The 26105-nt window shown below is 41.1% G+C and overlaps 1 protein-coding gene across 34 annotated transcripts in view; it reads left to right on the top strand.

Annotated features, from left to right (window-relative positions):
• ANK3 (ankyrin 3) overlaps positions 1-26105 on the top strand; it is a 1678649-nt gene that overhangs the window by 1257653 nt on the left and 394891 nt on the right. For 33 of the 34 annotated variants that reach the window (XM_069240922.1, XM_069240928.1, XM_069240923.1 and 30 more), the window contains 5 exons: positions 774-971; positions 3569-3667; positions 14943-15041; positions 16733-16831; positions 20485-20682. In XM_069240922.1, the coding sequence (XP_069097023.1) occupies positions 774-971; positions 3569-3667; positions 14943-15041; positions 16733-16831; positions 20485-20682 (693 nt within the window). The remainder of the gene's footprint in view (positions 1-773; positions 972-3568; positions 3668-14942; positions 15042-16732; positions 16832-20484; positions 20683-26105) is intronic. The other variant, XM_069240941.1, reaches the window with a different exon arrangement.

Below are 26105 nucleotides of genomic sequence, written 5' to 3' on the forward strand. Positions count from 1 at the left end.
TTTCTTACAAAACATGGCATCATGCCTCTGTGTTATACCTGCCATGTATCACCTCAACTCCTCCCTGTCGGGTATGTTCACTTTTCCTTGCCTCTGTGTCTTGACAACTCATGTGTCTTTTATGCCAGCTATCTGGCTTGGTGTCCCTTGATGGATCATGACGGAGCAGAACAGTGTAATCTGCATTTGGTACAATTGTGGTGGCAAAACCTCTGTGTAATGTTTGGTTTTGTTTTGTCATTGCATGCAATTGTTTATAGGGCACATTCCCCAATTCTTTGGCCTATAATCGCTTTCTTTCGAAGCTGTATGGGTGTATGGTTGTGGTTTTGCCTACAGAGGGTTATACGTAGACTGAATAAAACTTCACAGATGGGCTCAAGCTCTGTTCTGCATGAGGGCACGTTCTCGGCAAAAGGTCCCTCGATATTAGCACCTTCTTTGTAATCCCTATTCATCTCCTCTCACCTCAGCCTGACTCCATTAACATATTCACCTGTCATTGAGCCTGCCAAGTGAAGTTAAAGCTGAGGACTGTGACTTCTAGCAAAGTAAGGAGTACACCCATAAAACTTGGTTCTAATATTTGTTACTTTTCACATATAATGCCATTGGCACTGTGTTCAACAGGTTACGGTAATGTTTACCTACAGCTTGCAAAACATGGGAGGCGTACCAGGCAAATCTACCTTAAGGACTTTTGTCGACAAAATCTGCATCAACATATTCAAAACTGATTCTGAACCACTTTTTTTCCTTGCATTTCTTTACAGAATGGGCTTTCTCCATTGCACATGGCAACACAAGGAGATCATCTGAACTGTGTTCAGTTTCTGCTTCAACATAACGTGCCGGTTGATGATGTCACAAATGACTATTTGACTGCGCTGCACGTTGCTGCCCACTGTGGGCATTTTAAAGTTGCCAGGGTTCTCCTGGATAAGAAAGCTAACCCTAATGCCAAAGCACTGGTGAGTTGACTGAAGGGCATATTTTTTGCGAACATAAACACTGTGGTCTTTCGTTTGGAATGTACTGGATTACTATATATATATATATATATATATATATATATATATATATACTGTTATTAATCTAAACCGTTTTTGTTTGTGGTTAGCACAGTATCGCATCTGCATGACTGGTTTCTCGTGTTTAATTTGTATTTTGTTTCTTAGGCAAGAGGCTGGCCTTTGCAAACTAATGCACTGTGATTCATTGTACTTGTTTCTTGTATTGAAGAGAGAAATGTGGTAGGAGGCAGCTTGAGACAGAGATGATATCTTATGCTGAAAGGAAATGAAGCAGACTGCTCTGGAAAATAGGATATGTGGCAATGGACCCGCATTTAGAAAAGTTTTAAAATATTTTAGTTCAGAGAACACTGCCTTTAAACTTTGAATTTATGGATCAGAAGGGCCTTGAGTAGTTGCCTTGCACAGCATCCAAAAATAAGCATCCCTTGCTGCTTGCAGTAAAGACGAATTCCGTATGAGTCCTGACACAGCTATCCCTATCACAGGTGTGTCCAGTATTGATCCACACGATCTGGATTAATTATACATTTTCAGGAAATCCACAAAGTCAAAAACGACATACTATGCAACATAACTCTGATAATGCACACTGTAAAGCAGCATGGAAGGACTGGACTTAAAGGAAACTCAAAGCTGTGAAATGAAGCAAAGGCCTAATTGTCTAAATTTTGTATTGATCATAATTTCAAGTGTAAGATGTATCTTGTTAACTGCAGTTTATTTAGAGGTAGAAGGAGGCGTCATTAATGTAGCCCCTTTGGTGCCGCAATGGTTTGAAGTAGACTAGAAGAAGTTGTGTTCTGTTGTGAGTAGAGTGTGTATGTTTACACTGAAATTCAATATCTGACATGTGCCATGTGGTGGAGGTGCATGGCATTTGAGTGTTTGTTATTGGTATAATTGGTTTCTGCTGCTTCTGTGTGGCTTGTAGTAACATCTGATGATATATGGTAGGTACCTAATGCAAACGAAGTATATTCCCAGCTTCCGAGCTCAGTTGTTTGTGGCTCTGCTCCATGCAGTTCCTAGGAGATGTGAGAATGTAAGAAGCAGATTATAACCAAATTAGGTTGTCTGGACGTTTTGCGGCACAACTATGGTGTAGATTAAGGGCCTCATTATGAGTTAGGTGGGCGGCCTCCGCCATTGCGGACTAAATCCAGCCGGCCCCATTTTGAGCAGTGTTTCCGCCCACCCACCTGCCCAGCGGGGTGTTGTGAAGCTACTGGATTTTGGCGGTAGGATCGCCTGGATTGCGGGTACTAAGTAACATTCCACAGCAGGTGACACCTGTCGGTCTAATCTGGGTTCTCCGCCCAGGTTCGTAACATTGCAGCCAGCTCGTAGTCGAGTGGCTGCAATGTGGCGGTGTGGCGGATGAAGCAGCACCCGTCACGCATTCTACTGCTCGTAATTCGGGCAGTGGAATGCGTGACGGGACTGTGCATCGAGATTTTGGTAGTTGTAATTAATATGTTGAAATTTGATGGCTCAAGACATGGTAGTCTCCATTTTTGGCCCCAGCTGCAGGAGAAGAACTAATGTCACCTTGGTGCTGCATATTATTAGGATTCTAGATCCAAGCTGACTGCACAGTAACTTATGATAACACATTGGGTGAACTATAATACTAGCCATTGTCTCATTTCTGGGTTTATGTTGTGCCATTACCGATGAATATCTCACTGAAGAGACCTGTTTGCTAATTTCTACTAGTGAAACTGTATGATAGGGGTTGAAGCCGCCTGGTGAGAAGCTGACTTTCCATAAATGGATAAGTTAAATGCCAAAGGGCCTGTTATAGTGTTTGCACAGCAGATACTTAGTCAGTGACAGTGGTGAACTTACTCCATAAAGGCTACATGTGAAGTTTCTCTATTGAAATTGCTGTATCTGCCATAAAATGGGACCTCTTGGTGGGCATTCCACAGACGTCCATCAGTACTATTGGAAATTTCGCCAGCATATTTGGGCATTGCTGAGTTTATATGTTAGAGCATGTTATGGACATTCTAGTTACCGTTGTCTGAAAGTCAGTCATCTGTCATGGAGCAGACTCTGCCAGGCTCGGCGGCAGATTGGTCACCTTAGATTAGGGGGCCCCTCCACCATGTCTTGAAGAAAACATTTCTGGACCTTGATCCAACCAAAGGAGGGTTCGCCAGTGTCATGAATTCTACCTTTCTTTTGTCTGATTCCCTGTTTTCACCTCCTTCAAATCAGCCCAAACCATGTGATCCATTTTTAAACAATTTTACAGATAGGGAAATGTAATCTAATATTCTAGTGGCATAAGGGGCCTGTAGAATTGAATGAGCTACTCCATCACAAGCATTCAATGGGATGTTTGCCAAGCGCATTCTTTAAGCAAGCCTTCAGTGAAACTGTAAAATAGGTTAATGATCATTGAAGTTATGAAGAATCACTGCCCTAGATCAGTGGGGATGGTTGAAATGAATAATATAAATCATAAAGGTGGCATACAAAAAAACATTGCAAATAATATAAAAATCTGTGTTTTTCCCCGACAGAATGGTTTTACACCTCTGCATATCGCCTGCAAGAAGAATCGTATTAAAGTGATGGAACTTTTGCTGAAACACGGGGCTTCTATCCAGGCTGTTACCGAAGTATGTCAAGTCTGCATATTTTAGGATGTTTCAGTTTTCAGTAGTACTGTAATGGGTGTTGCTATGGGTAAGGCAATATTTATGTTGGCAGGGATGCTAATCACTCACTGCTCACTAAAATGAACTGTCATTCACCCCCTGCCATGTTAACTACCCTCAATGAGAGTCCTGGCTACACGCTTCTTACATTATTTCAATCTTATCTATCTACTGCTCTCTTTCTGCCTGTTCCCTACACTCCTAGATCAGAACCAGTGCCCAACAATATCGCCAATCAAAACGTTCCCTGTGAAAGTGAGAAATATAATTATGATCATTGTAGACACTGGTTGGTCCGAAGAGTTAATAGGAGGGCCCTGGTAGGATCAATAATCAAGGAGGTGCAGGGCCTGTCGGTAATCTGCAAGGTGTGAAAAAATGCTCTCTGCTTTTGGAAATTATGTTGTCTCATCTTGATAAACACTAATGAAGATGCCGTTTGAGCTCCCTCTTTTCGTAAGCGCTGGGTCATCTTGAGGACTGGGGAATCAGTGTTTGTCAGAGGCAGGAGGACTAATCTGTGAAGTTGGCAGTTAAAGTGGTCAGTGGCCTCTATGTTTGCCAACCAGGAGAATGTTGTGTTAATTAGAGGCATGTTGGTGCACTAGAAGGGCCATTGTCCTGAAGACTGGGCCGCACTCCTAAACCTATTTGTTTAGGACAGCACCATATGAAACCAAGTCGATTGCTCTCATAAGCCACACGAGTTTCATCTACTTCAGCAAGGATGCTCTGCCTCTTCCTTTTGCAGTCTGTTTTTGTGCTTACTGCTGCTAGTACATCCTTTTGCATGAACACTTGCCGTTGAGGCTCACTAGCTCAGGGCTAGATGTGACCTTGAAAATGATTTGTACTGTTCAAATGAAGTAAAAGGAGTATAAGTCATGTTCCGACGGTATCTAGAAGTACATTCCTCAAGATGTTTTCAAACACACACACACACAATCCCACTAATCCTGTGGTTTATGAAAGCAGGTCAGCCTGCGGTTCCTTTTTTTAATCACAGGCTAAGAAATCACACTTTTTCTCAGAGATTGAAACTACTGCAAGGAACAGTCTTTTCTTAAAGACTGTGGCTTCCATAGATTGTTTAAGACTATACGTTTTTCAATATTGTGAATATTTGCGTTTTATATTCTCTTTTTGACCGTTTATGCTTTTACTCCATGCCCTTTGGGTGTTTCAGCAGTGTTTTTGCATGGTTCTGTCTTTCTGATCTGTGCGTTTTGAAGTATTGGCATCTTTGGATTGCATTAACTATTGGACGGGCTTATTGAGCAATCTGTTGGCTTAAAAATATATATTTGATGTTACTAAATGAAATGGTGACATGCGGATGAATATCACCAGGGTAAATTTGTGATCAGCCAGAGGCAGAGAATGCTGCCCAGCCCGCGATGTAAATCTGTAGTGTTGGTGAAGAATTATATGGAAAATCAGCTCAGACTTCACTTTCAGTATTCCATGATTTGGGGATGAAGCCTCAAACAGTTTTACTTTTGGACATGTAGTGATCAATTCCCTGGAGTAGTTTGCGACCAATTAAAGTGAATATTCTTGCATGCATGCTTCCCTGTAGAAAACCAGGCATCCTTTGTGGTGTTGTCTTATGTCCTGGGTCAAGTTGTATGAGAACTTCATATGCAAGGTTGTTAGAAAGGTCTCTCTTTTGGCAAAAACTATGATTCAGGTCATGCATATTGGCCATGATAAATCAAACTTAGACTTCTAACATTAGTCTTAGTGGCACATTGTACTCTGAGTTGGACCACCTAATCTGGCGACGTAAGAACTTCTGCCCTCTGATCTCTGAATGTACCGACTCATTCTTTCTGCAGATGAAATACATATGATGCGGGGTGCTCATGGCACAAAGTGTTGTATGCACGTTGTCCTAAAATGGGGGCAGAAGCCCAAATGTGTTCTGTTAATTACCTTGTACACAAAAATTATTATTGTGGAATAATTTAAGTATTCTGATAACACTTTAATAACTCAAAAGCAGATTGTTACCACAGTATTTGTCCCTTCTTGCAACTATGGCTCTCTTTGAAGATGTAAAGAGATCGAATCAACTTTTTCAATTTATTATTTGTTTATTGAAAGACTCTCTCAACCGTCTGTTGTCAGTGAGTTTCTGCTAAATTGTAAGCCTTTTTTTCCTCCTTGCTAGTACAGAACTCCTTGAGGCTCCAGAAATGTTCCATATGATGTCTGTTAGCCTGACAACCGTATTTCTTCTAGTCATACTGATGTCTTGAGAATGGATGCTCTGCAGCAAAATGCCTGTTCGTCTGCTTTACATGCTAGTGATAATCATTGACTTGTTTTTAAATTAGGGTATGGTCATGCGGATGTTCTCAAACAAGCTCTATAGTGAGATGTCCTTTTCGTTTGTACTTGTCTCTGATTTGAAGAAAGCTCAAAGTTGTGACTTGTAGTGTTCTGGAACATTGCAACTAACCTGCTTAACTAACATAGTCCATTGGGTCTTCACAGGTCTTGTTTTGCACAGAGTTTGCAGAGAGGTGTGCTTATAAAGCCTACAGATCTCATTCTATTGTACGCAAGTCTATCATTGACTGGGCTAGTATCATGTAAAATAAAAGGTCAAAGAGCAGGCTTTTCTGATTAACCCATTAAAAGTCAAAAGAAATTTGACTGTTCTGTGATGAAGCCATGGAACAGTCTACCAAACCATGTTAGACACAAATGCATCCTGCTGTACTTTTAGTAGGCTTTAAAACAATGTGTCTGCTATCGAGCAAATCTTCATATAGCAGTCACTGTCTGTTGTTAGAACCTAGATCTGTTTAGGTGCATGGTGCTTTGCAATACATAATAATAAGTATTGTGGGGGTTAATTCTGAGCTTGGGAAGTAAGCGTAATCTTTGAACAATCTGTAAATAATACTAACTTGATCTTAATTTTAGAACAACAAAGGTTTACTGCTTGGTCCTGGAAGCTCTCTTTTGTGTGAAAATTGAGCCTGGTTCTCATCTGTTTTCTTGGATCCTCTGCGACATTTCTTACAGACACCTTGGATTCATGAAGAGAAACTAACAAAAGAAGTGCAAGTTGTCCACGTGCTAATGTTAGCTCTCTTCCTGTTGTTCTCTCTATGGATCTGCATGTCTTTCAGTATCAAATGAGTCGTTGCTGTGCTAGACTGTTTGTGGATGGTGAGACTCCAGGAATGTGCTTCCGGATCTGGGATCCATTTTGGAGCTAGCACTGAGAATATGCTGTACTGAGGGGCTGACTATCAATAGTTTAGCACATTCACCTGTACTTGGTTGGGGTCCAGGAATAGTGGGGGCACTGCATCCTAATTGTGACGTTTTGTTAACCACCTAACCAAGGATGTGGGGGCAGGGTCAGACTGAGAAAATAGGTTTGAGCACCAAAATAAGTGGCTTCAATTAGTGAATCAGATCACTAAAATAATGGTCCTAATATGCATATCAGGGCAGTTTTAAGCTTGTAAAAACAAGGTGTATAAGTATCTCAGAATGTGTGGGTGACTGATTGTATTCCAGCTTGCTGCAGGCAATGGTTTTGGTAATATCAGGGAAATCAACAGCCAGAAGCATTGCCAAAGCCAACAGGTCTTGCTTATACAAGAGTTATTGGCTTGCCAATGTGTTTTTGCCATGTTATACACCATTGTGACTGGTGTTCAGCCTGGCTAAAAGTTAGAGGTGTGGAGTGCCTTGGAGTGGAGTAGTATCGCAGAGTGGATTTGTTGGAGTAGAGTGTGTTAGAGGGCAGTAGAGTTCAGTGGTTCAGAGTCAGAGAGTGTCGTAGAGTGCAGTGTCATATAGTAGAGGGGTGGAGTGGGTTGGAGTGGATTGAGGAAGTGGGCTGGATTGGAGTACAGTGGGCTGGTTGGGTTGGGGTAGAGTGGGGTGGATTGAGTGGACTGTGGTGGATTGGAGTGGGGTGGATAGATTGAATTGGAGTGTTAGGACTGGGGTGGCGCGAAGTGGATTGGATTGAGGTGGGGTTGTTTTGAGAGCGGTGAATTGGAGTGTGGTAGATTAGATTGAACTGGAGTGAGGTTGACTGGTTTCATTGGATTAAAGTAGGGTGGATTGGAGTGGGGTGGGGTGGATTGGATTGGATTGGGGTGAACTGAACTGGGGTGGTTTGGATTGGGGTACAGTGGAGTGGTTTGGAATAGATTGCCTTGGAGTGGAGTGGGGCAGATTGTTTTGGATTGGAGTAGTGCTATTTTTTGTTTTGGAATGAGGGACGTTGTTTTGAATTGGAGTGGGGCATATGGGAGTGAGGTAGATTGTTTTAGATTGGAATGAGGCTGATTGCTTTAGATTAAAGTGGTCAGATTGTTCTGGATTGGCGTGGAGCAGATTGAAGTGGGACAGATTGTTTTGGATTGGAGTGATGCAGATTGTTTTGGATTGGAGTGATGCAGATTGTTTTTATTGAAGTGTGACTGTTTGTTTTGGATTGGCGTGGGAAAGACTGAAGTGCAGCAGATTGTTTTGGATTGAGTGGGACAGAGCAGAGTGGGGCAGGTTGCAGTGGGGCAGTTTGTTTTGGATTTGAGTGGGGAAGATTGTTTTGGATTGGTGTGGGGCAGATTGGAGTGGAAAGATTGGATTGGAGTGGGGCAGATTATTTTGGATTGAAGTGGAGCAGATTGTTTTGGATTGAAGTGGAGCAGATTGTTTTGGATTGAAGTGGAGCAGATTGTTTTGGATAGGAGTGGGGCAGATTGTTTTGTATTTGAGTGGAGTGGCAGGTGTGGCAGATTTGAATGGGGTGGATTGGGAGGATTGGAGTGAGTGGTTTGGCTTGGAGTAGGGTGGGTTGGATTGGTCTGGGGTGGATTAGATTGTTATGGAGTGGACTGGATTGAGTGGGGTGGGTTGATTGAGTGGGGGTGGATTGGTGTGGGTGGGAAGGATTGGCGTGGATTGGAGTTGGGCGGATTGAATTGGAGTGGGTGGATTTAGGGTGTTCCGCACGATTGTGTTAAAGCATGATTTTGGAAATTACATAGAAGTAGGAAACAATGTTGTTTTGCAATATTCAGAACAAAATAATTGTCATCTTTTGAGAATAGCACCCACAAGCAAACACAAAACATGAGTGTAAAGTGAGAAAAAAAGACTTGTCAAAATAAAAGAAACGAGTTAAGTATAGTAAATAAAACTTTACAATCCTGCTGTGCATGTTTTTGCCAGTCACACACCTTCTGTTTGTATGCCCCTAGAAGTAAAAAGAAGTTCCTCAATCATGTCGGGAGCAGCTGACAGGCACTGATTAAATTGAGTCAATCAGTGCTTGGCCCCTGCTCCACAGAGAGTATTGGAAATGAGGCCTGGCCTGCAGGAATCAATTACGAGACTGCAAAGATGAGTGACACGCAAGCCAACAAATGAAGAGCAATGGGCGGGCTCTAAGCCCACTGCAAGATTACCCTAGTCTTGAAGAGACAGCACCAGCACTATCTACCCGCGGCCTAAAAAATGGCCCACCCACTGACCTGTCAGAACAGCCTTTCGAACACTATAAGCCATTCCAACCCTTTGGGAGCGAGTTCTGAGCTTATCCTATACCATCGTGAATTCCTTTATATAAAAGATTATTTTGATGCACGGCATCCATTTAAGTTGCATCCATTTAAGTAAAAACAACACTGGAATGGCTAATGTAATTAACCTTTAGATTCCTTATTACAGTTTCTTGATTGTTGAGATTCAGAACACTTCCTTAATTGCATACTGTGACTGCTTCCATTAGCTCTTCCTGGTAAATGAACTGCTACTGTGTCAAGAGAGTTACAAGAAAACATGCATTATTAGATTTGTGGTCCATATTTATGGCTAGACTTCAAGTGCATCCTGCTTCAAAGGAATGTCCCCCTCCCAGACATCCTTTAGATGTGAAGCAGGCTTTGTAGTAGATCTTTGATGAGAGAATGCTATTTGCTACTCCTTTCGTTTTATCTGGAAATCAGTTTCAAAGCAGATGCAGAGAACTGCAGGAAGCACACCTACATTTTCTTATTGAATTCTACTCGAGGTGGTAATCTCTAAACAAACACGATCATTTTCTGTCGGACTTTAACCGCCCTCCCTCAAGAGCGGATGTCTCGTGCAAGAAAGATGCCAGTGTGACCCATTGTGTTTTGTCCATTCCGCAATTTGAAATTAAAGTGTTAACACTATATAACTAAAAAGATAATTGATAATCACAACTACTCAACTTTTTAATGTTTGGTTACATTGAAACGTTAAATAAAAAAACGTAATTAGATTTATTCGAGTTTTCGCAAATGTGTGCATTTTAGAGCATCTTTGAGAGAAACCCACCTTCTACTTTCACCTGTGTGCCCTTACATCTTTGAAACTCACACTCCGTTATTTGCACAAATATATGTGGGCGCCTGTGCTTTCCTTTGACACCGTTTAACTAGCACGATGCTGTGGGCAGTTGTATGGCGTACCTTCCCAGTTTACTAGAATGAAGGTCTGCTTAGAGTGGCACAAATTACCGTTTTATAGGCCCCTTTTGAAAGCACTATTTTAAGCTATTTCCACAAAGAATTGTACACGTGTCAGCATGACACCCAGGCTTCGCTCCACCACCTCCCATTGTACATGAGTGGCAGGGCCTGTGCTGACCGGAGAGCGGAAGCTGGGGTTGACTAGGTTAACAGGTTTTTTGCAGTTTAATGTCAAGCTAGTTTAGTTAGTCTAAATTGTATTTAAAACTGTCTTCTTGCATGTGATAAAATTTAACCCAGAGTTTGTCTGCATTTTTGGCTTGCATATTAAGGATTGCATTTGCCTTTATAAACTTTGTCCCTTGACGAACACAAATATTCCATCTGCATGGTTTCAATAAGCTGCCTTTTTTCTATAAACCCCATTGAAGCGGCCTCCATTCCGGGTTGGGAGTGATTTGGAAGTTGGGACAGGACTGAGCTGCGCAAGGTGGCAACAGGACAAATTGTCATGCAGTGGGAAGGGCCTACCACATTTTGACGGGATATGGGAAACAATTATACATTTTAGCACTGTAACTAATTTATGATTAACACCAGCAGTATGGCACGGAGGAGACATTGTAGAATGCAATTCATTATAATAAATGAACACAGGATTTAATGAGAATGTACAAAATGAGTCAGGCAACGGGAAGTTGCAGTTGAGGAGAGCACCCTGAAGAAGATGATCGTACCTCTAAACGTGCCGGTTGGCTGTATGATGATTCTAATAAAGATTGATGCCTGACATCAGGACTTCCAGGCCCAGGTGACCCAGTGGTGAGGAGGGGCTAAAGAGCGAAGGGCCGATAGCGCTATATAGTGCTTTCTTTGTTCCCACTGCGCGGGACGCCTGACATCTAAACTTCCAACCCCAGGAGATCCTGTGGTGAGGAGGTAGTTAAGGAGAGGAGGGCCTTTAGCGCTTTATAGCACCATCTTCATTCCTGCTACGGGACCTGCGCAGGCCAAGGACGGGCTCGTCCTCGCCCATCATAGCCCGGAAGAGGCTGGGCTGGGCCACAACACTAACATCTGCTGCAGGATTTTCTTGTGAGTTATGTAAGAAGCATTTAAGGTTGTTTTTGTTGTTGAGCCATTTTTATTTTTTTTCCCGATCTTGGCTTTTGTGCAGGGTTAGAATTCTATTATCCTTGGGGCCAATTCATTCATGGGGATTTTGTATTTCCTCAGTAACGCAGTGGAGTTCCTCACGTAGGAAGTTAAAAGTGTGAATGGCCAGTTGGCCTTAAAGTGTTGCGAGGTTGCCCCTTTAAGAGACGAAGCAGAGGCTTGTCCATTAATGCATCAACAGATGGCACATCTAACTTACGGCACTCACCACACAGCCCTAATAATGAGGATGTGTCGGCAACCCATACTTTGTACCTTGAGTGCTTGAAAATATCTAAGCTGCACGACCCTGTAGGAAAGGCGTAATGGCAAAAATAAAGAAACATTGCATCGACCTGCAAGTCCAAATCTGGAAGTAATCTAGGAAAGCGTGCATGAAAGGGGAATCCTGCTCAGGATTTTGTGCCACCCAAGGGATCCAGTATACATCATGACATTTTCCTGAAACTGGAAATGCAAATCTCAACTGTTTTTAATGCACTTAACACACACATTGCTAAAATGGAGGAGATGGTGAGGAAATTGAGTGAATCTATTAGGATCATTCATATGCATATGGCAAATGTTTTGAGTAAACCAGCTCCTTTAACTAGCATTACCCATAATGTCTGTGGTGTTCCCCTACGAGGCCCACTAGACATTATCTATCTTGACCATCAGAGACTAATAGGGGGACAGGGTTTTTTGGCAACATAGCTGATAACACAGCCAACGTCACTCCATTATCACAGGACGTTCAGTTAGCTCATCATGTGGCCTAGCCCAGTGACCATATTGGTAGAAATGTTCTTAATTAAAACACTTGGAGTGTAGACCTTGGGCAATCAGGGAGGGAACAACGTCTTCCGATAAAGGCTGCTCCAGGGGACAAACCCTGCAATTTAGTCATTCAGTTGCTACTTGTATGATGATCAATGAAGGTTTCTCAAGAAGGCTGGGGCATAAACCTATAAAGGCAATGTTAGATATCTTCAGAGCTAAATGTATTCCCTTAGCTAGTTTTGGCTGTGAAATCTGGGGATAAGCGTCCATTGCAGACATTCAAGTAGTGGAAAAAGGGTTCTTTAGAGGACTTTTAAATAGTCCTCAAAGTATACCATCCAAGATTGCGCATGAAGAGTTGGCTGTTGGATACATACGAGATTTTTTCAGTCCTCATCACGTTTTATTTTGGTTTTCAGTTTGGGTTATGGCCGAGCAGAATCTTAATAAACAAATTCTGTGTGATTGCACTGCCTTGGACTAATATGTCACACATCCCATGGCCGCATTACATTCTGCGTAACTTGAGAGAATTAGGGAGACTGGAATTTTTCGTTGATCTTGGTCGCATTGTCAAAGCAGATATTGCTTGGATTAAGCGAGAGGCTGTTGCCTTGACCAGGTGTTCCATGCGTCAGTTTATTCTCATCAAATCAGTGAGCTGACACATTTTAGATTAAACTTAATCCATTGTCTGATGCCCTCTAATGGTGGTTGTTTAAAAGTATCTGAACTTCCAGTGTGGGACTGTGATAATGTTTCAGTCTCCGATACCTTGCATATTGTTATGAATTATCCTAGGTTTAATAATTTTCTCTACAAATATATACAGCCTCTTTTTATCCATGAATTTTTGAGAAGTGAGATCTGCGTTACTGTTTTTACAGCTTTTATCTACACTGAAAGTGTGCTTCTTTTCATCTTGGTACTTATCTGCTGTAGTGAGAATGGAATAGTCAGGTTCATCTGTATAATATGCTGTTTTCTATCTTTGCTGTTGCACTATTAAGTGTTTTTAGATTCTGTTTTTGAAATGCTTCTTTGTAAATGGACTTTTATGTTTTTTAAAAAAAAATAGAATAAAGTTTATAGTGACTGATTTGAAAGTTGGGACAGGATTGAGCTGCGCAAGGTGATAAAATAAATTGTCATGTGGTAAAGACCTACCAAATTTTGACCGGATATTAGTGACAATTATACATTTTAGCATTGTCACTATCAATAATTAACACCAACAATATGTCAAGGACGATACATTTTAGAATGCAATCCATTATAATAAATGAACATGGGATATAATGAGAAGGTACACAATGAGTGAAAAAACAATAACAGAACCCACGGTAATACGTTACACATTACCATACTATAGCGCCCAATAGAACTGATAATCAGAAGACATATTTGATCGAAAATTCGAATGAACCTTGGTTCACATTTTGCTTGAAAATGGTAGGGGGCCTACAATGTAATTGACACAGCAGGCGTCAAAAAGGGGAGCAAATGAAAGAAAAAACAGAATGACTAATAGAGATAAATATAAAGGGCTCGACTCTCAAAAATGTTAGTGCACTTAAATGCACATCATGCTTGCACAAAAAGATTTTTGTAACTTTATATTTTATGTCCTGAATCGGGATAGGTGAAATTTTAGAATCATAAAATGAATTTCAGGTGGTGGAAATCTACAAATGAGGCAAGTTTTCTCCTACCCTAAATTTAGGACTAGCAATAAGAAAGTGTGGTTCTTAAGGGTTCCCATGCACAAAGTGTGAATCACCCACAGATGTATGTGCCCTGTGGGGGTATTCACAAATATTTTGCTTTGCCATCCATAACCTACACGCACAATATATCTTAAAAAGATTGAAGTAACTGTGCTTTGAGTATAGCGAATGTATGGAACATCCCCAAATTTTACAGGAATGTAGGAGAAGGGCTTTTTGTATGTGGACAGATATTTTCATGGTGGAGAAAAAAATGAAAGTTTAATTTGCAAACATAGTTTGCCTCACACAGATTTTCTTAACAATAGAAAATGTATATAAATAATTAGGCAATCATAGAGATGTTTATGGGCAATGTAGACGTAGTAGGTTTTCAAGCCTGCTCTTGTGAATCTCCAAAACCTGGGAAATCTACTTCAAATGAAGACAGAAATCAATGTGAGTTGACTTCGGACTTTAGTGAACAAGGCCCTGTCAGATGATAGTAAGAGAAAAAAAGCTAAAACCACCACAGCTCATCCAGGGCTTTTCTATTAGCGTTGCCAGCGTGGGCTCTCACTCATAGGTCTGTGGAATTCCTGGTTCCACCTACACTCACCAGTTAAACATACTGGAGAGAGTATGTGTATCCACAAGACATTTACTGTTTTTCTGTATCTGAAATAAGCAGAGCTATTAGAAATGAGTTTGAGTTGAAAATGTCAATAAGCTTGACCTTTGACACAATAGAGAGATGTCGAGATCTGTAAATATTGCCTCGTTTGTTGAAATTCATGTTTACTGTACGAGTTTCAGATGACTACTTGCTTGTTTTGTCGTCTTTAGTCTGCTTCCTCATCCCTCTGCCTCGCACTGCTTTGCCTCTATGTTCATGCCTGTCCTCCTCTTCACTGTTATGATTGTAAACATGTGCACAGTGCACTTTGCTAGAGCCAGGACTACTGAGCCAACCCCTGCAGTACATATTCCTGCCAGTTAGGTATTATTAGGGCTTGGTGCATACAAGATTCTACTTCAAGCAATCACTGTTCCTGTTGTTGTACCACTCCTTCAAGAGAAGTCGAAACACCCAGGATGTGCCTGTTTCTCTTTCAGTCCGGCCTAACGCCAATTCATGTTGCTGCCTTCATGGGACACGTGAACATCGTGTCACAGCTTACGCACCACGGAGCGTCGCCCAATACCACGAATGTGGTGAGCAATCTTTATTTTACTAATAGCTGAGTATGTCTTTCCTGAAAGCACAATAGATTGTCAGAAACAAGTAGAGATAATATTTTCTAAGGAGTATTCTTTTGCGGTGTAAGTCAAACCTGCTAGTTACACCTCAGTGCAGATCATTTTGCATTGATTTCCTTGAACCATCTGAAATCGCACTTACCTTAAAGCAAAACTTAGCCACCTGGAGCAGACGTCCCTGAACAGCAGACTGTCCAGCTGCAGACCCCGAGCATATGCCATAATCTAAGTGTATTTACAATGCGAGCCCACCCTGTGCACCAGGGGGTCACGGAGCCGCCACGATTGCATGTCCTGAAATAATCGCAGTGCAGTGAATACTCCTGTTCAAATAATAATTTAACAGAAATGCACCTCTGCAAAAGACGTTGAAACCGAGATTGGAAGGGTGGGAACGTTCCTGCTGTTTTTGATATAACTTTCCTAGTTGCTCCACCACTAGTCAGGTTTTAGTCACCGGCAACTCTGTTTTGTACTGTGAGTTTTGTGTTCAGTAGATGTGTGTGGGTTTAGGACAACTGGATAGAGTCGTCCCTGTAAAGCTCAGACATGGGACAGGCGTGTGCAGTGCCGGATTCCACACTGCACTTCCATCGCCCCAGGGGTCCTTGCGGCCTGTCCACGAGTATGGAATATTAGCAATCGTGGTGACGTTTTACCAGAGAAAAGAACCAATATATTAAGAGAGCATCAAAGAAATCCCACAAAAAGCAAGTAAATGTTGTTAATGGATTATCATGATGCTGTCCATAGTATGTTGCGTAATACTGTCTTTGTAGTATTGTTCAGTGTGCTGTATTTGTACCCCAATATGATTGTGCCGCGCCCCTATGGGAGGTGCCTCGGCCACAGTTCGTGGTATTGCTTCCAGTTTTCTCCCCAGTTTCCTCTTCTAGCTTCGGTTCCAGCAGCTTTGGTGAGATAGTATAGGTTTGGTGGCTAATCGCAGTGCCCCAAGAGTGTCCCCCAGGGGTTTTACCAGTGCTTAGCCGGTCCATTGTGCTTTTTTTATCGGTTCCTGACAATTTGGTTTAAAGGTGCTAACTACGCAGGCCATGAATTACATGACAGGCCCGCACTGTAATTGCAACAGCAATTTGCACTTATAGGCCTAATGTTCCATTACCCAAGTCATCGAAAAACAAGCTTTTGGCGCACCTATTATGATGCACGGTTTTAAGCTAACTCCCATAAAACAGGGGAGGAGGGTTGTCATAGTCAAATAATGATGTGTGATCTCAACAAGTAGGGCAGCTGGCGGTGCGCAGAGGCCTTCCATCGATGCTCTGGTTCTCAAATGGTTGCCAGCGTGTATCCTGCCCATGCCTGGTACCCCTCTGTGGGATGCACAACATTCATACACATGATGCCGAATCATTACTAGGAGTGCGCCGTCCGATATTTTGAATCAATATGTAGCTGCCACACGGGATGCTGGTGCACAGCGCGCCACCTTTGAACCAGCAAAAGGCTCCAGAGAGCTGTGAGCAGCAAAGTCATTTTATGCAAAAGTTATGTCGATTTCAAATATAGACTTTTAAACATGAATGGTTTTGGCTTGTAATTTCCAAGAGTGGTGTGCACTTTCTATTTAGGGCTCTCGGTTGCTAAATTCATGTTTCTTTATGTTTTTTCTGAACTGCTAGCGGGGAGAAACGGCCCTTCATATGGCCGCCAGGGCGGGTCAGGCGGAAGTTGTTCGGTACCTGGTTCAACACGGAGCCCTTGTGGAAGCCAAAGCTAAGGTATGCAGATGCTTCGTTTCTAACATTCAGGGCGTGCAGAGTTTCTGTCGCACCAGTCACGACAGCGTGGATTTCCGAGGCATTTTAAAACGGTCCTATTGAAAAGACACAGTAGCATAAGGGGGGAAAGATATATAAACACCGCAGTATTAACATCAGGTAAAGAACGACCACTAACCACGAGTCAGGGTTGCATTTTCTAAAATTGTTAAATGCTTAGAACCGTTATGGTGGGGGCAGAGCATTTAGTGTCAATGCCAGGCCCATTTATTCGTATTACATATTCAAAACAACATGAGTAGTATTTGCCTCCTTGCATGGAGCCAGTGGAAAGCTGGTTTAAACAGGAGCATGAACTTGTGCTCAGTCTTAGGTTCATTTTAAGAGCTGAATATGCAGAAATTAAACATTATTTTGCTTGCCTACAGAACATATTTTGCAGTAGAGTAAAAAAGAAAACAAGCATTGGCAACTTCAAAGTATCTAACTTGCATGTAATGGTGAAACAGAAAGAGACTGTAGCTTCTCACATGCGATGTAATATTTTCCACATAATGTAAACATCCTCGATGTGCCTTGCCTCTGGTAGTATGGAATTCATTAGTGCTGCAGGCACACACCTACTGTCTATTGCCAGACGATAACAACAACATATTCTTTCTGCATACATAATCCCTCCACAAATATATTTTTTTATGTTTACTAACACAGAATATGTGTATGCTACCTCACAGTCTAGATCAAGGTAAGTTTTGCAAAAGTAACTTATAAAGTGTGTTAATGTTGAAAAAGGAAGTCTGTTTTGGCAGGACCATTGAAGCAAAATCCCTACTTTAAATGGACGTTGTCTCCCTTTTACTAAGTTAGTTGTTGAAACAGCGAGCATAGTAGCAACTTATTGTGGTCTGAATCTGATGCTCCAGTCAGCTGCACATTGAAAGAAATTGAACATTTTAGCAAGTTGCACTTGCTCGTCCAGGCAAACAAACCTGAACAATTTTGGCCCAACTTTTGTAGGCCAGAATACAAGTTGAGTGAGGTGGACTTTTTGTGTGGGATTCCACTACGCTCAGCTGTAAGTGGGCCATTCTTCCCATATCCGAGTTTCCCACATGTGGGAACGACTAACCAAATTTTGCTGACAGTAACATCTGGCTGGTAACATTTCCTTGTAAATGGGCAGTCCAGCGCATTCCCTGTCCTGCACTGGACCCTCTTCCAAGGCCTGTCTTAATGCCTCAACGCATGTTTCAAATTGTCTCCCTCACACACTTGTATCACCCTCTTAAAGCAGGTGATAAAGTTGTGCCTACAACCGAAAAGAACTGGGGAGTCCATCCAGGAAAAACAGACCTCTAATGTTACTCCCCATTCTGTGGGGTTTATGAAAACTAGGAGTAAATATCTCTAGAGATTCCCTTTGGACGTGGAGATTCCACCCTCCTGAAATTTCCAAACATATTTACTCCTAACTCATATTCAGGATCATAGTGTTTATTTGGTGAGCTGCTATGTCAAACACGCTCTTGCGCTCTCAAGTGGCCAAGGTCTATATTTGGCGGGCTCATTCACCGAACACCCACCGAGCCTGGAATGCAACTGCAGAACCAAAATATGTTTATTTTTTTATACAAATGCCATGCATTGCTGTTCTAATTCAAGTCAGCAGATTTCCAGGAAAGGGAGTACTGTGTGCAATTACTAACCACTTTAGCAGTGGAAGATAGATTTTGTGTTTTTAATAGAAGCTCATGGAGTCAAGGTGAATCATAGTTTTTGCTGGTAGACATAATCTCTTGTAAAGAAAGTGATGAAAGGCTTAGAGATGTTTCTTGGTAATCTAACTGCTTGTGCACTAACAAAAATGTGCATCAGTGCAATACTGAATGTGTGCTACGTCAAAGTCCATTGTACATTAGCATGACATTCAATAACTGCACTACTTTAAAGTCCAATAAAAGTTCTAAAGCAAAGTTATAGAAGTGCATTAGAATAAAGTAAAACGTGCACCCCTGCAGAAGTCAAAATGTACATCCTGGCTGAACATCAATGTCTACCCTGCGCATGAAAAATGTGTGCGCAGGAGAAGATGCGCACAGAATAAAATATTTGGTTTGCACTTGCTTTACCATGTGTCGTAGTGCTTTGCTATCTGTTGTACAGCTCACTGGGACATTCAGCCTCGGTGATTAAATACTGTCTCATTTGCATTTTGCATAAAACCCAAGCACCTCGTCAAATAAGTACCACTCACCTGATTTCAAGTTGCGAGCATTTGCATGGTTTGCTCACTGATCTGAATTTTAATCCATATGGTCAAAGAATAGCAGTGATGAATAAATCTTCCCTGTTTCTCAACTTCCCATACTAAGCATGTTGCGAAAGACAAGTGCCTGTCAGGCTTCTCACTAAACCTATGAAAAAGTGAAAGGAACAAGGCAGTTTATAAGGAACCAGCCATTAAATGGGCACAGTAGATGTACATCAGCTAACAGCACACTACAATCCATGGTAACATCTAGCACATGAACAGTTCCATCACACTCTCCCAGGCAAATTAGTTCTCCCCTATGGCAGTGCTTAATTTGTGCTTGTTACCGGTGAGGAGCACCAGCACTTATTTTTGAGGGCCAGTACTTATTTTTCTGCCTCAAGCATTTACTGCGAGCAAAATGCACATATGGAAAGACGGAGGAAGAGAAAAACGAAAAGGCGTCAAATGGGAGAAAGCAGCAAGAATGAGCTGAAGGGGCAGAGAGTGGCTTTAAATGGATTACAGAGGCCCAAGATGGCTTCAGGGTTACGCTGCCTCAATAGTCTGTGTTCGCATATTTAATTGCAGCAGCCGCGTGTTTAAGAAGAGGGCTGTGGTCACCTGCACGTTTTTATTTACAAATTAAGAAGCACTGCCTTATTGTATTCCCTGAACCTGACGTACACTGCCTTGGAAACTATTGGACAGTGGCAGAATGAGTACTCGTAATAACAGCCAGCAATGGTGAACAATGTGCATCAAAACTGAGGAAAAGTAGAGATTGCAAGAGCAGATGATGTGATTTCACTGCTCGTTTTCTGTCTTTGTCGCTAATAGAAAAATATGTAGCTACTGCCAGCAACACTTCTAGCCTGAGTCAGTCCTATTGGCTACCCTTTAAGTAGAGGTTAGCTGGCTGAAGCTCCTGGAGTGAATTCAGTCACCAGTGCGCACCATATACTTTTCATGCAGCTCACTGAAGTATTAGCATTTTCCAATATGCACCTATCAGTTTACTTAGTGGATAAGGAAAATATCAGTCAATTGACCATTACGTTTTTGAGCCTGAAAACAATTCTGTATAGGCAGCTTTCATATTGACAGGTCCAAGGCGTTTATGTTATGTAATTTAAGATTGTTAATTCATGTATTGGTTTGTTTTATTATTTCATGTCTATCTTGTGTCATGGTCTAAGTCGTCTTTTACGTGTCAGGTTATTTCTATGGGTTTATGCCCCCCTAAGTAACATAATTTGATGATGAATCGAGCTAAAACATACAGTTGTATACATTATGCCTGGTTTATTTCTTTCTTTTTGTTTTCATGTCACGTGTGTTGCTATGCAGTCAGACTGAGGCTCTTTTCCTTTGCTTAGTGATATCTCTCTATTTCTTTTAGGATGACCAAACACCAATGCACATTTCAGCCCGCCTGGGGAAGGCTGACATTGTGCAGCAGCTGTTGCAGCAAGGAGCCTCGCCAGATGCGGCCACTACTTCAGGGTACACCCCGCTGCATCTTTCTGCCCGAGAGGGGCACGAGGATGTGGCATCAGTTCTTCTGGAGCATGGTGCATCTTTACCGATTGTCACAAAGGTGAGCGAGTGACCGAGGTGTTTAGCAGGGGCACAATTTCCCTACAACGATGGTTTGATATTTATACTCTTTTTCTGGTGTCGCAATAGAGAAACTATATATGCCCCATTTGCGGGGGTCATTTCTTGTTTTCTTTGAGACCTTAAATGCATCATGGTTTAAAATCAATCTAAAACATGTAGATAATTTTAGATTAAACTGATAGAAAATGAATGGTATTTTTCACAAGGTGAATTATAACATAGAGCACCAGTTTATAAAAAATATATGAGACTAAGTTCTGCCCTCTCTACATTATGAGAAATATACTTTTCTGCCTTTATTTTGCTTTGGCTCAGAGCCTAATGTTGTAAAATAATTCCCAGTCGTCAAAACATTAGTATATATAGTACATAGAGGACGGGTATTTTACTGCTTTATAAAATGCCCCCCTTTCAATATCTTACTTCAGAGGCAAGAAGTCTCTCAGGTCTAGATGCATAGACTAAATGTTGAGAAGTACTGTGTTAATTAAAAAAGCATTTCACAACCTATAATATTTGTCAAGAATAAGTTGAAAACATTTCAATGTTGATGCGTTTGAAAGTTGGATTACTTTATAATGGGACATACAAGTTTCAGCTGTAGGCAGCACTGGTCTCCGGCAGGTTGTAACAGAGGCAATGGTCATTAGTTGTTTATTAAAACCAACTCTTTAAAACATCAACGATTGGGTGCATGAAAGAGCAGCGAGTGGTGTATCAGCCAATTGAAAATGCAGTTGGTTCTCATCCGCACCTGTGCAAGGCTGAAACCTTTAGTGAGCTAATGTGAGTTGCTTGATTGCAAAAGAGCAGGCGATTTTGCTTCTTTAATGAATCATATCTGGAAACAACCTGCTTGTCTTAGATGTTTAAGTGGCAGCTGTGACTAAGGAGATACTTTTGACACTGTGTTCCGGCTCTGGCATGCAGTGACAGGCTAAGGCAGCTGCCTCTGCAAAAAGCATTGTTATGTTCCAGCTCAACTGTAATTCAGTATTACAGGCTACTTCTGATGTAAAATGTCCTGTAGTGAAATCATGACCTGCAACGTGTATGCCAATATCAGTATTTCAATTATTATATAGAGGCGACGCTGCCTATGAAGGGTCTAGACTGTGCATCAAGGATTGGACTGCGTCAAGTTGACCAATAGTTCTGTAGCATTGGATTTTTCATAGATTCACATCCTTGAATCATTTCCCGTCGTCGAAGTCCCATGGTATCATAATAATGCAGTTTATATCACTACCACAGGCTATAACGGCAATGGAAAAGTCATTTTAATAGCCTATCTCTGTCCTTTTAAAAAAAGGACCAAACTGAACTATAACCAGTCAGGCAACAGCACCCTCTAGAACACTCACAACAGAGGCTTAATCCCTTTTGACGATGAACTAACCTGACCCAACCTATCTTCTCTTATGCACACAGCTCCTTAATTCCATGAATTCAAAGATCTCAATATTCCTCAGGACTGCAGGTGTATTCTCATCAAATCAAGGCAGAAGCCACGATAAAGATATGTATACGGTAATGGAAACATTTCGGCCTATGGTGCCAGAAATCAATCCTACATCCTCTACTAGCATAATCTGGCAAAAAACTACCCTATCTCCTCACGTAGCTCAGTCACGGTTGGTACATGCATCCATTTAGGTACGGCTTGCAGAAATTTCAAAATATAGTTGCTCATCACATTTTCTCTCTTTCTGCTCTTGCAGAATCATCAAACAGTTCATAAAAGAATTATTCACAGTGTTCCTCCAGTAAAGGCTCCTTCCCCGGACTGATACCTGAACATAGTTCTATTTCAACTCATGAAGAGTTCATTCAAACACATTCTTAGAGCTCTCCTCATATTTCTCACATGGAAGGCCTCCTTGTTACTAGCTCTCTCTTCGACCAGGATGGTAGAGGAGATAAGGCTTTCTCAACTCAAGAACCTTCTTGCGCCTCACAAGCAATTTAGTACTTCTCACAACCCATCTAAAGATTTATTCCAAAGGTTCCTTTGGATTTTTCCTCATTGATCCTATGATATTTTGAACTTTCTTCCTTAATCCATCTTCACCAGCTGTTAAGTCTATTCATATGCTAGGTATCAAATGATGTCAGAAATCCTACTGACATTATACCAAACAACTCATGAGAACTGAACAACTGTTGAACTCCGATGGACACACTCGTAAGGGTGCTCCAGTCACAATGATAACCATCGCTCAATGAATTTAAACAGCAGTCCAGTTCTGCCACTCAAAGACTAGCAAGCCCCTCACAGAGAAAACCAGGGTGCGGTCAACTAGGGCAGTTTCCACCTCAACTACTTTGTTTGCGGAAGTGCCTCTGGAGAAGATATGTAGTGCTGCGACTTGGAAAAAGTATGCATATAATTCATGTAGTATTATTACTTGGAATCGGCACTGGGCAGTTATGCAGCAGGTAGACAGGTTTTACTACACTACTTATTTCAATAAGTGGAGCCTCTTTTGGGTCCATGTCTTTAATTATGCAGCATGTATGTATTAATGTATGCTATATGTATGTTGTGTCTATATATATATAATATATATATATATATATATATATATATATATATACATACATACATATGAATTTATTAAATTACAGACAAAGGTTATGTATATGTTTTTACCCACCATCCACATTTGTGCTAATACTATAAGAGATACAAATACAGTTACTACTTGCTATTCTGAAAATAAATTACTTACCTGTAACTGCAGTTCTCCAGTATTGGTATCTTTCATAGATTCGGATGCAACCCACCCACACCCCGGAGAGGCTCCCCTTACAGTTTTGGATTATTTATTCCCACTTGTGCTTGAAAATCTGAGTGACTCAGCCTCTTTTGGGAGTGTTCTAGCGGGTGCTATCGCCTGATTGGTTACAGTTCAAGTTTGGTCCTTTTTTACAAAGGACATATATAGGCTATTAAACTGACTTTTTCATTGCCATTATAGCCTATGGTAGTGATATATACTGCTTTATTATGATACCGTGGGACTCTAGCTTACTTCGACAAAGGGGAATGATTCAAGCATGTGAATCTAGGAAAGATACCAATACTGAAGAACTTAGTTAGAGGTAAGTAACTTATTTTCTTCCGTGACATCAGAACTGACTTGTGCTGCAGTGCCCAGTTCAAAGTGTCTGCAGGAACATTTGTGCACTGAACTTTTATTTAACTACATAGGATTTAACCCCAGCATCTAACATTTTACTGTGCAATGACTATTTATCCGCACAACATGTGACCTGAACATACATTTAAAATGTGTTCCTTGGTTTGTTCTTTTTCCTATGTGATGTCACACTTTTCCAAAGCAGTTTGAAAAAGTATCATTTGGCACGCCACAGTAGTTTATCCAGTATAATGATGCAGGTCAGGTTCACAGATAAGGCTAAAGGGTGGGGGAGGAGGGAGGGTGCTGTCATCTCCACTGGCAAGGCTCCATAATAGTTTTCGGTCTTGGGAAAATGTACTTGCAATGCAACATGATGCAGCTAAATAACCACTTGAGTGAACATTTTATTAACTGAGCAAAGCGTAGGTTGGGACCAGTGGATAGTTCCCTGTCTTTAGGTGGAGAGCTGTTCCTTCTCATGGAATACATTCACAACACCAACACTCTGAACCTACCCACCCTAAATATCTTTATTTCTTCCAGCATTTTTAAGTGTAGTATTAGTTAAGTTATCTTCCAAGCGGGGTGTAAATGTAGAAGGCCTTTCAACGGTTTCAGTGCTTACACCAATCTAAAGTTGTAATATTGTGCCTGGTAAGGTGCCAAGCCTTTGTCACTTCTCAGCTCCTTGTGGATGGCACTGTGACCCTTCTTGTGTTTCAAGACTCGACTGGAAAATTGCAAAATTATTTTTCTCCTTTCAAGCTCTGCTTGGATGGCAACTGAGCTTAGAAAAATGTTAATAAAAAAACATTTGGGATGGACAGATAATCTTCTGTTTGTTCAAAGCTTGCACACTGTTTTCACTTTGAATCAGTTCAGTGTCTTGATAATAGACAATGGCTATTAGATCACATTTCCGCTTCGTTAAATCCAGCCTCCACCTCCATATACCAGACATTTTGCTTTATGTGGTAGTAATAAATAAAGTTAATGTAGGAATCAGCAGTGGCTTTCATTTTGTGCAAACTCATGTAATACTTAGAAGCAGGCTAACGCACCTTTCAACATCTGTCAATGTTGTGTTGTTTGTTATGCTAATTCACAGCTTCAACTTTTTCTGAGTTACCAGTTAATATTGAACTTGCCTCGACTCCATCCTTTAAGGAGTTTAGCTGTTTATTTAAATTAAGAATTTGGCATTTTTCCCAGAATTTAAAGGACCGAAAGTCTTTGAGGTGAAATATTTCCCCAGTGTTTGGTTTTATGTCACAGATGTAACTTTGTCTATGGCTAGCATCTTTTCGAAGATTTTAACAAAGAAAGTTAAAAGTAAAGGCTGTGAGAAGATCGTTAGCTACCCCTTATTTGTTCGCAATTCTCGGATGCTTTTTCGAATTTGTTCAGCAATCTGAAATCTCATTCGAGATTAGTTGACTCAGACGAAGTCCAGACGAGATTGAAAGTAATAGTCTTAGGTCCCTTCCAGAGTTAAGTAAAATGCTTTTTATGCTATAAAATGCTTTTTATGTTATAGGACAGAGCTTAAGACAGAATACACCTATACGTTAATTTCATTATGCCAAGCTAATCAGGTAGTCCAGTTCCTCGAGAACATACACAACTGTGACTAGATTTCTTGGTGAAAGTAACTATTTATTTTCATTTTCTCTTTGTAAAATGAGTAGCCTCTGAATCTTTGCCCTAGAACCGCACAGCCTTATTATTCATTGTGTTATACGTATAGACTTGGATTTCCACCTTCTTAGTGATTAATATTCAAGTCTATGTTTTTAAATCTCCACTGCCTATTTACTACTTCCATTAATAGTTTTAAAATCTAGTGAGCCAACTCACTAGAGTGGTAAATTTACCAAAGTTACACTGTAAAACTGTGTTTTTTGTGACAAAAAGTATACTTCACAAAAACCTTGGAGAAATAAATCAAGGTAACATCAAACAAGGGAGAATCAATTAAATGGTAGTTTCTGTGGACAGGAGGCTGCAATGATATATGCTTATCATACACGGAAGTAAATATAACATTTACAAAATGCTAAAGGGCTGGAAATGCTAATCCTTTGGAGCTAGGCTTTCCTCTGCAATTGCCTTGCAGTGAACGAGAACTCTACATTCGCAATACATATCTAAATATAAAATTCTTGTTGGTTTAAAAACCAACTCTGTTTGTCTCTGCTTATGTGTAAAGTATTGCATGGATATAGATCCAGTAAGCAACAAGCACATGCATGGA

This window comes from Pleurodeles waltl, chromosome 6 (assembly GCF_031143425.1).
Source record: "Pleurodeles waltl isolate 20211129_DDA chromosome 6, aPleWal1.hap1.20221129, whole genome shotgun sequence".
Lineage (NCBI taxonomy): Eukaryota > Metazoa > Chordata > Amphibia > Caudata > Salamandridae > Pleurodeles > Pleurodeles waltl.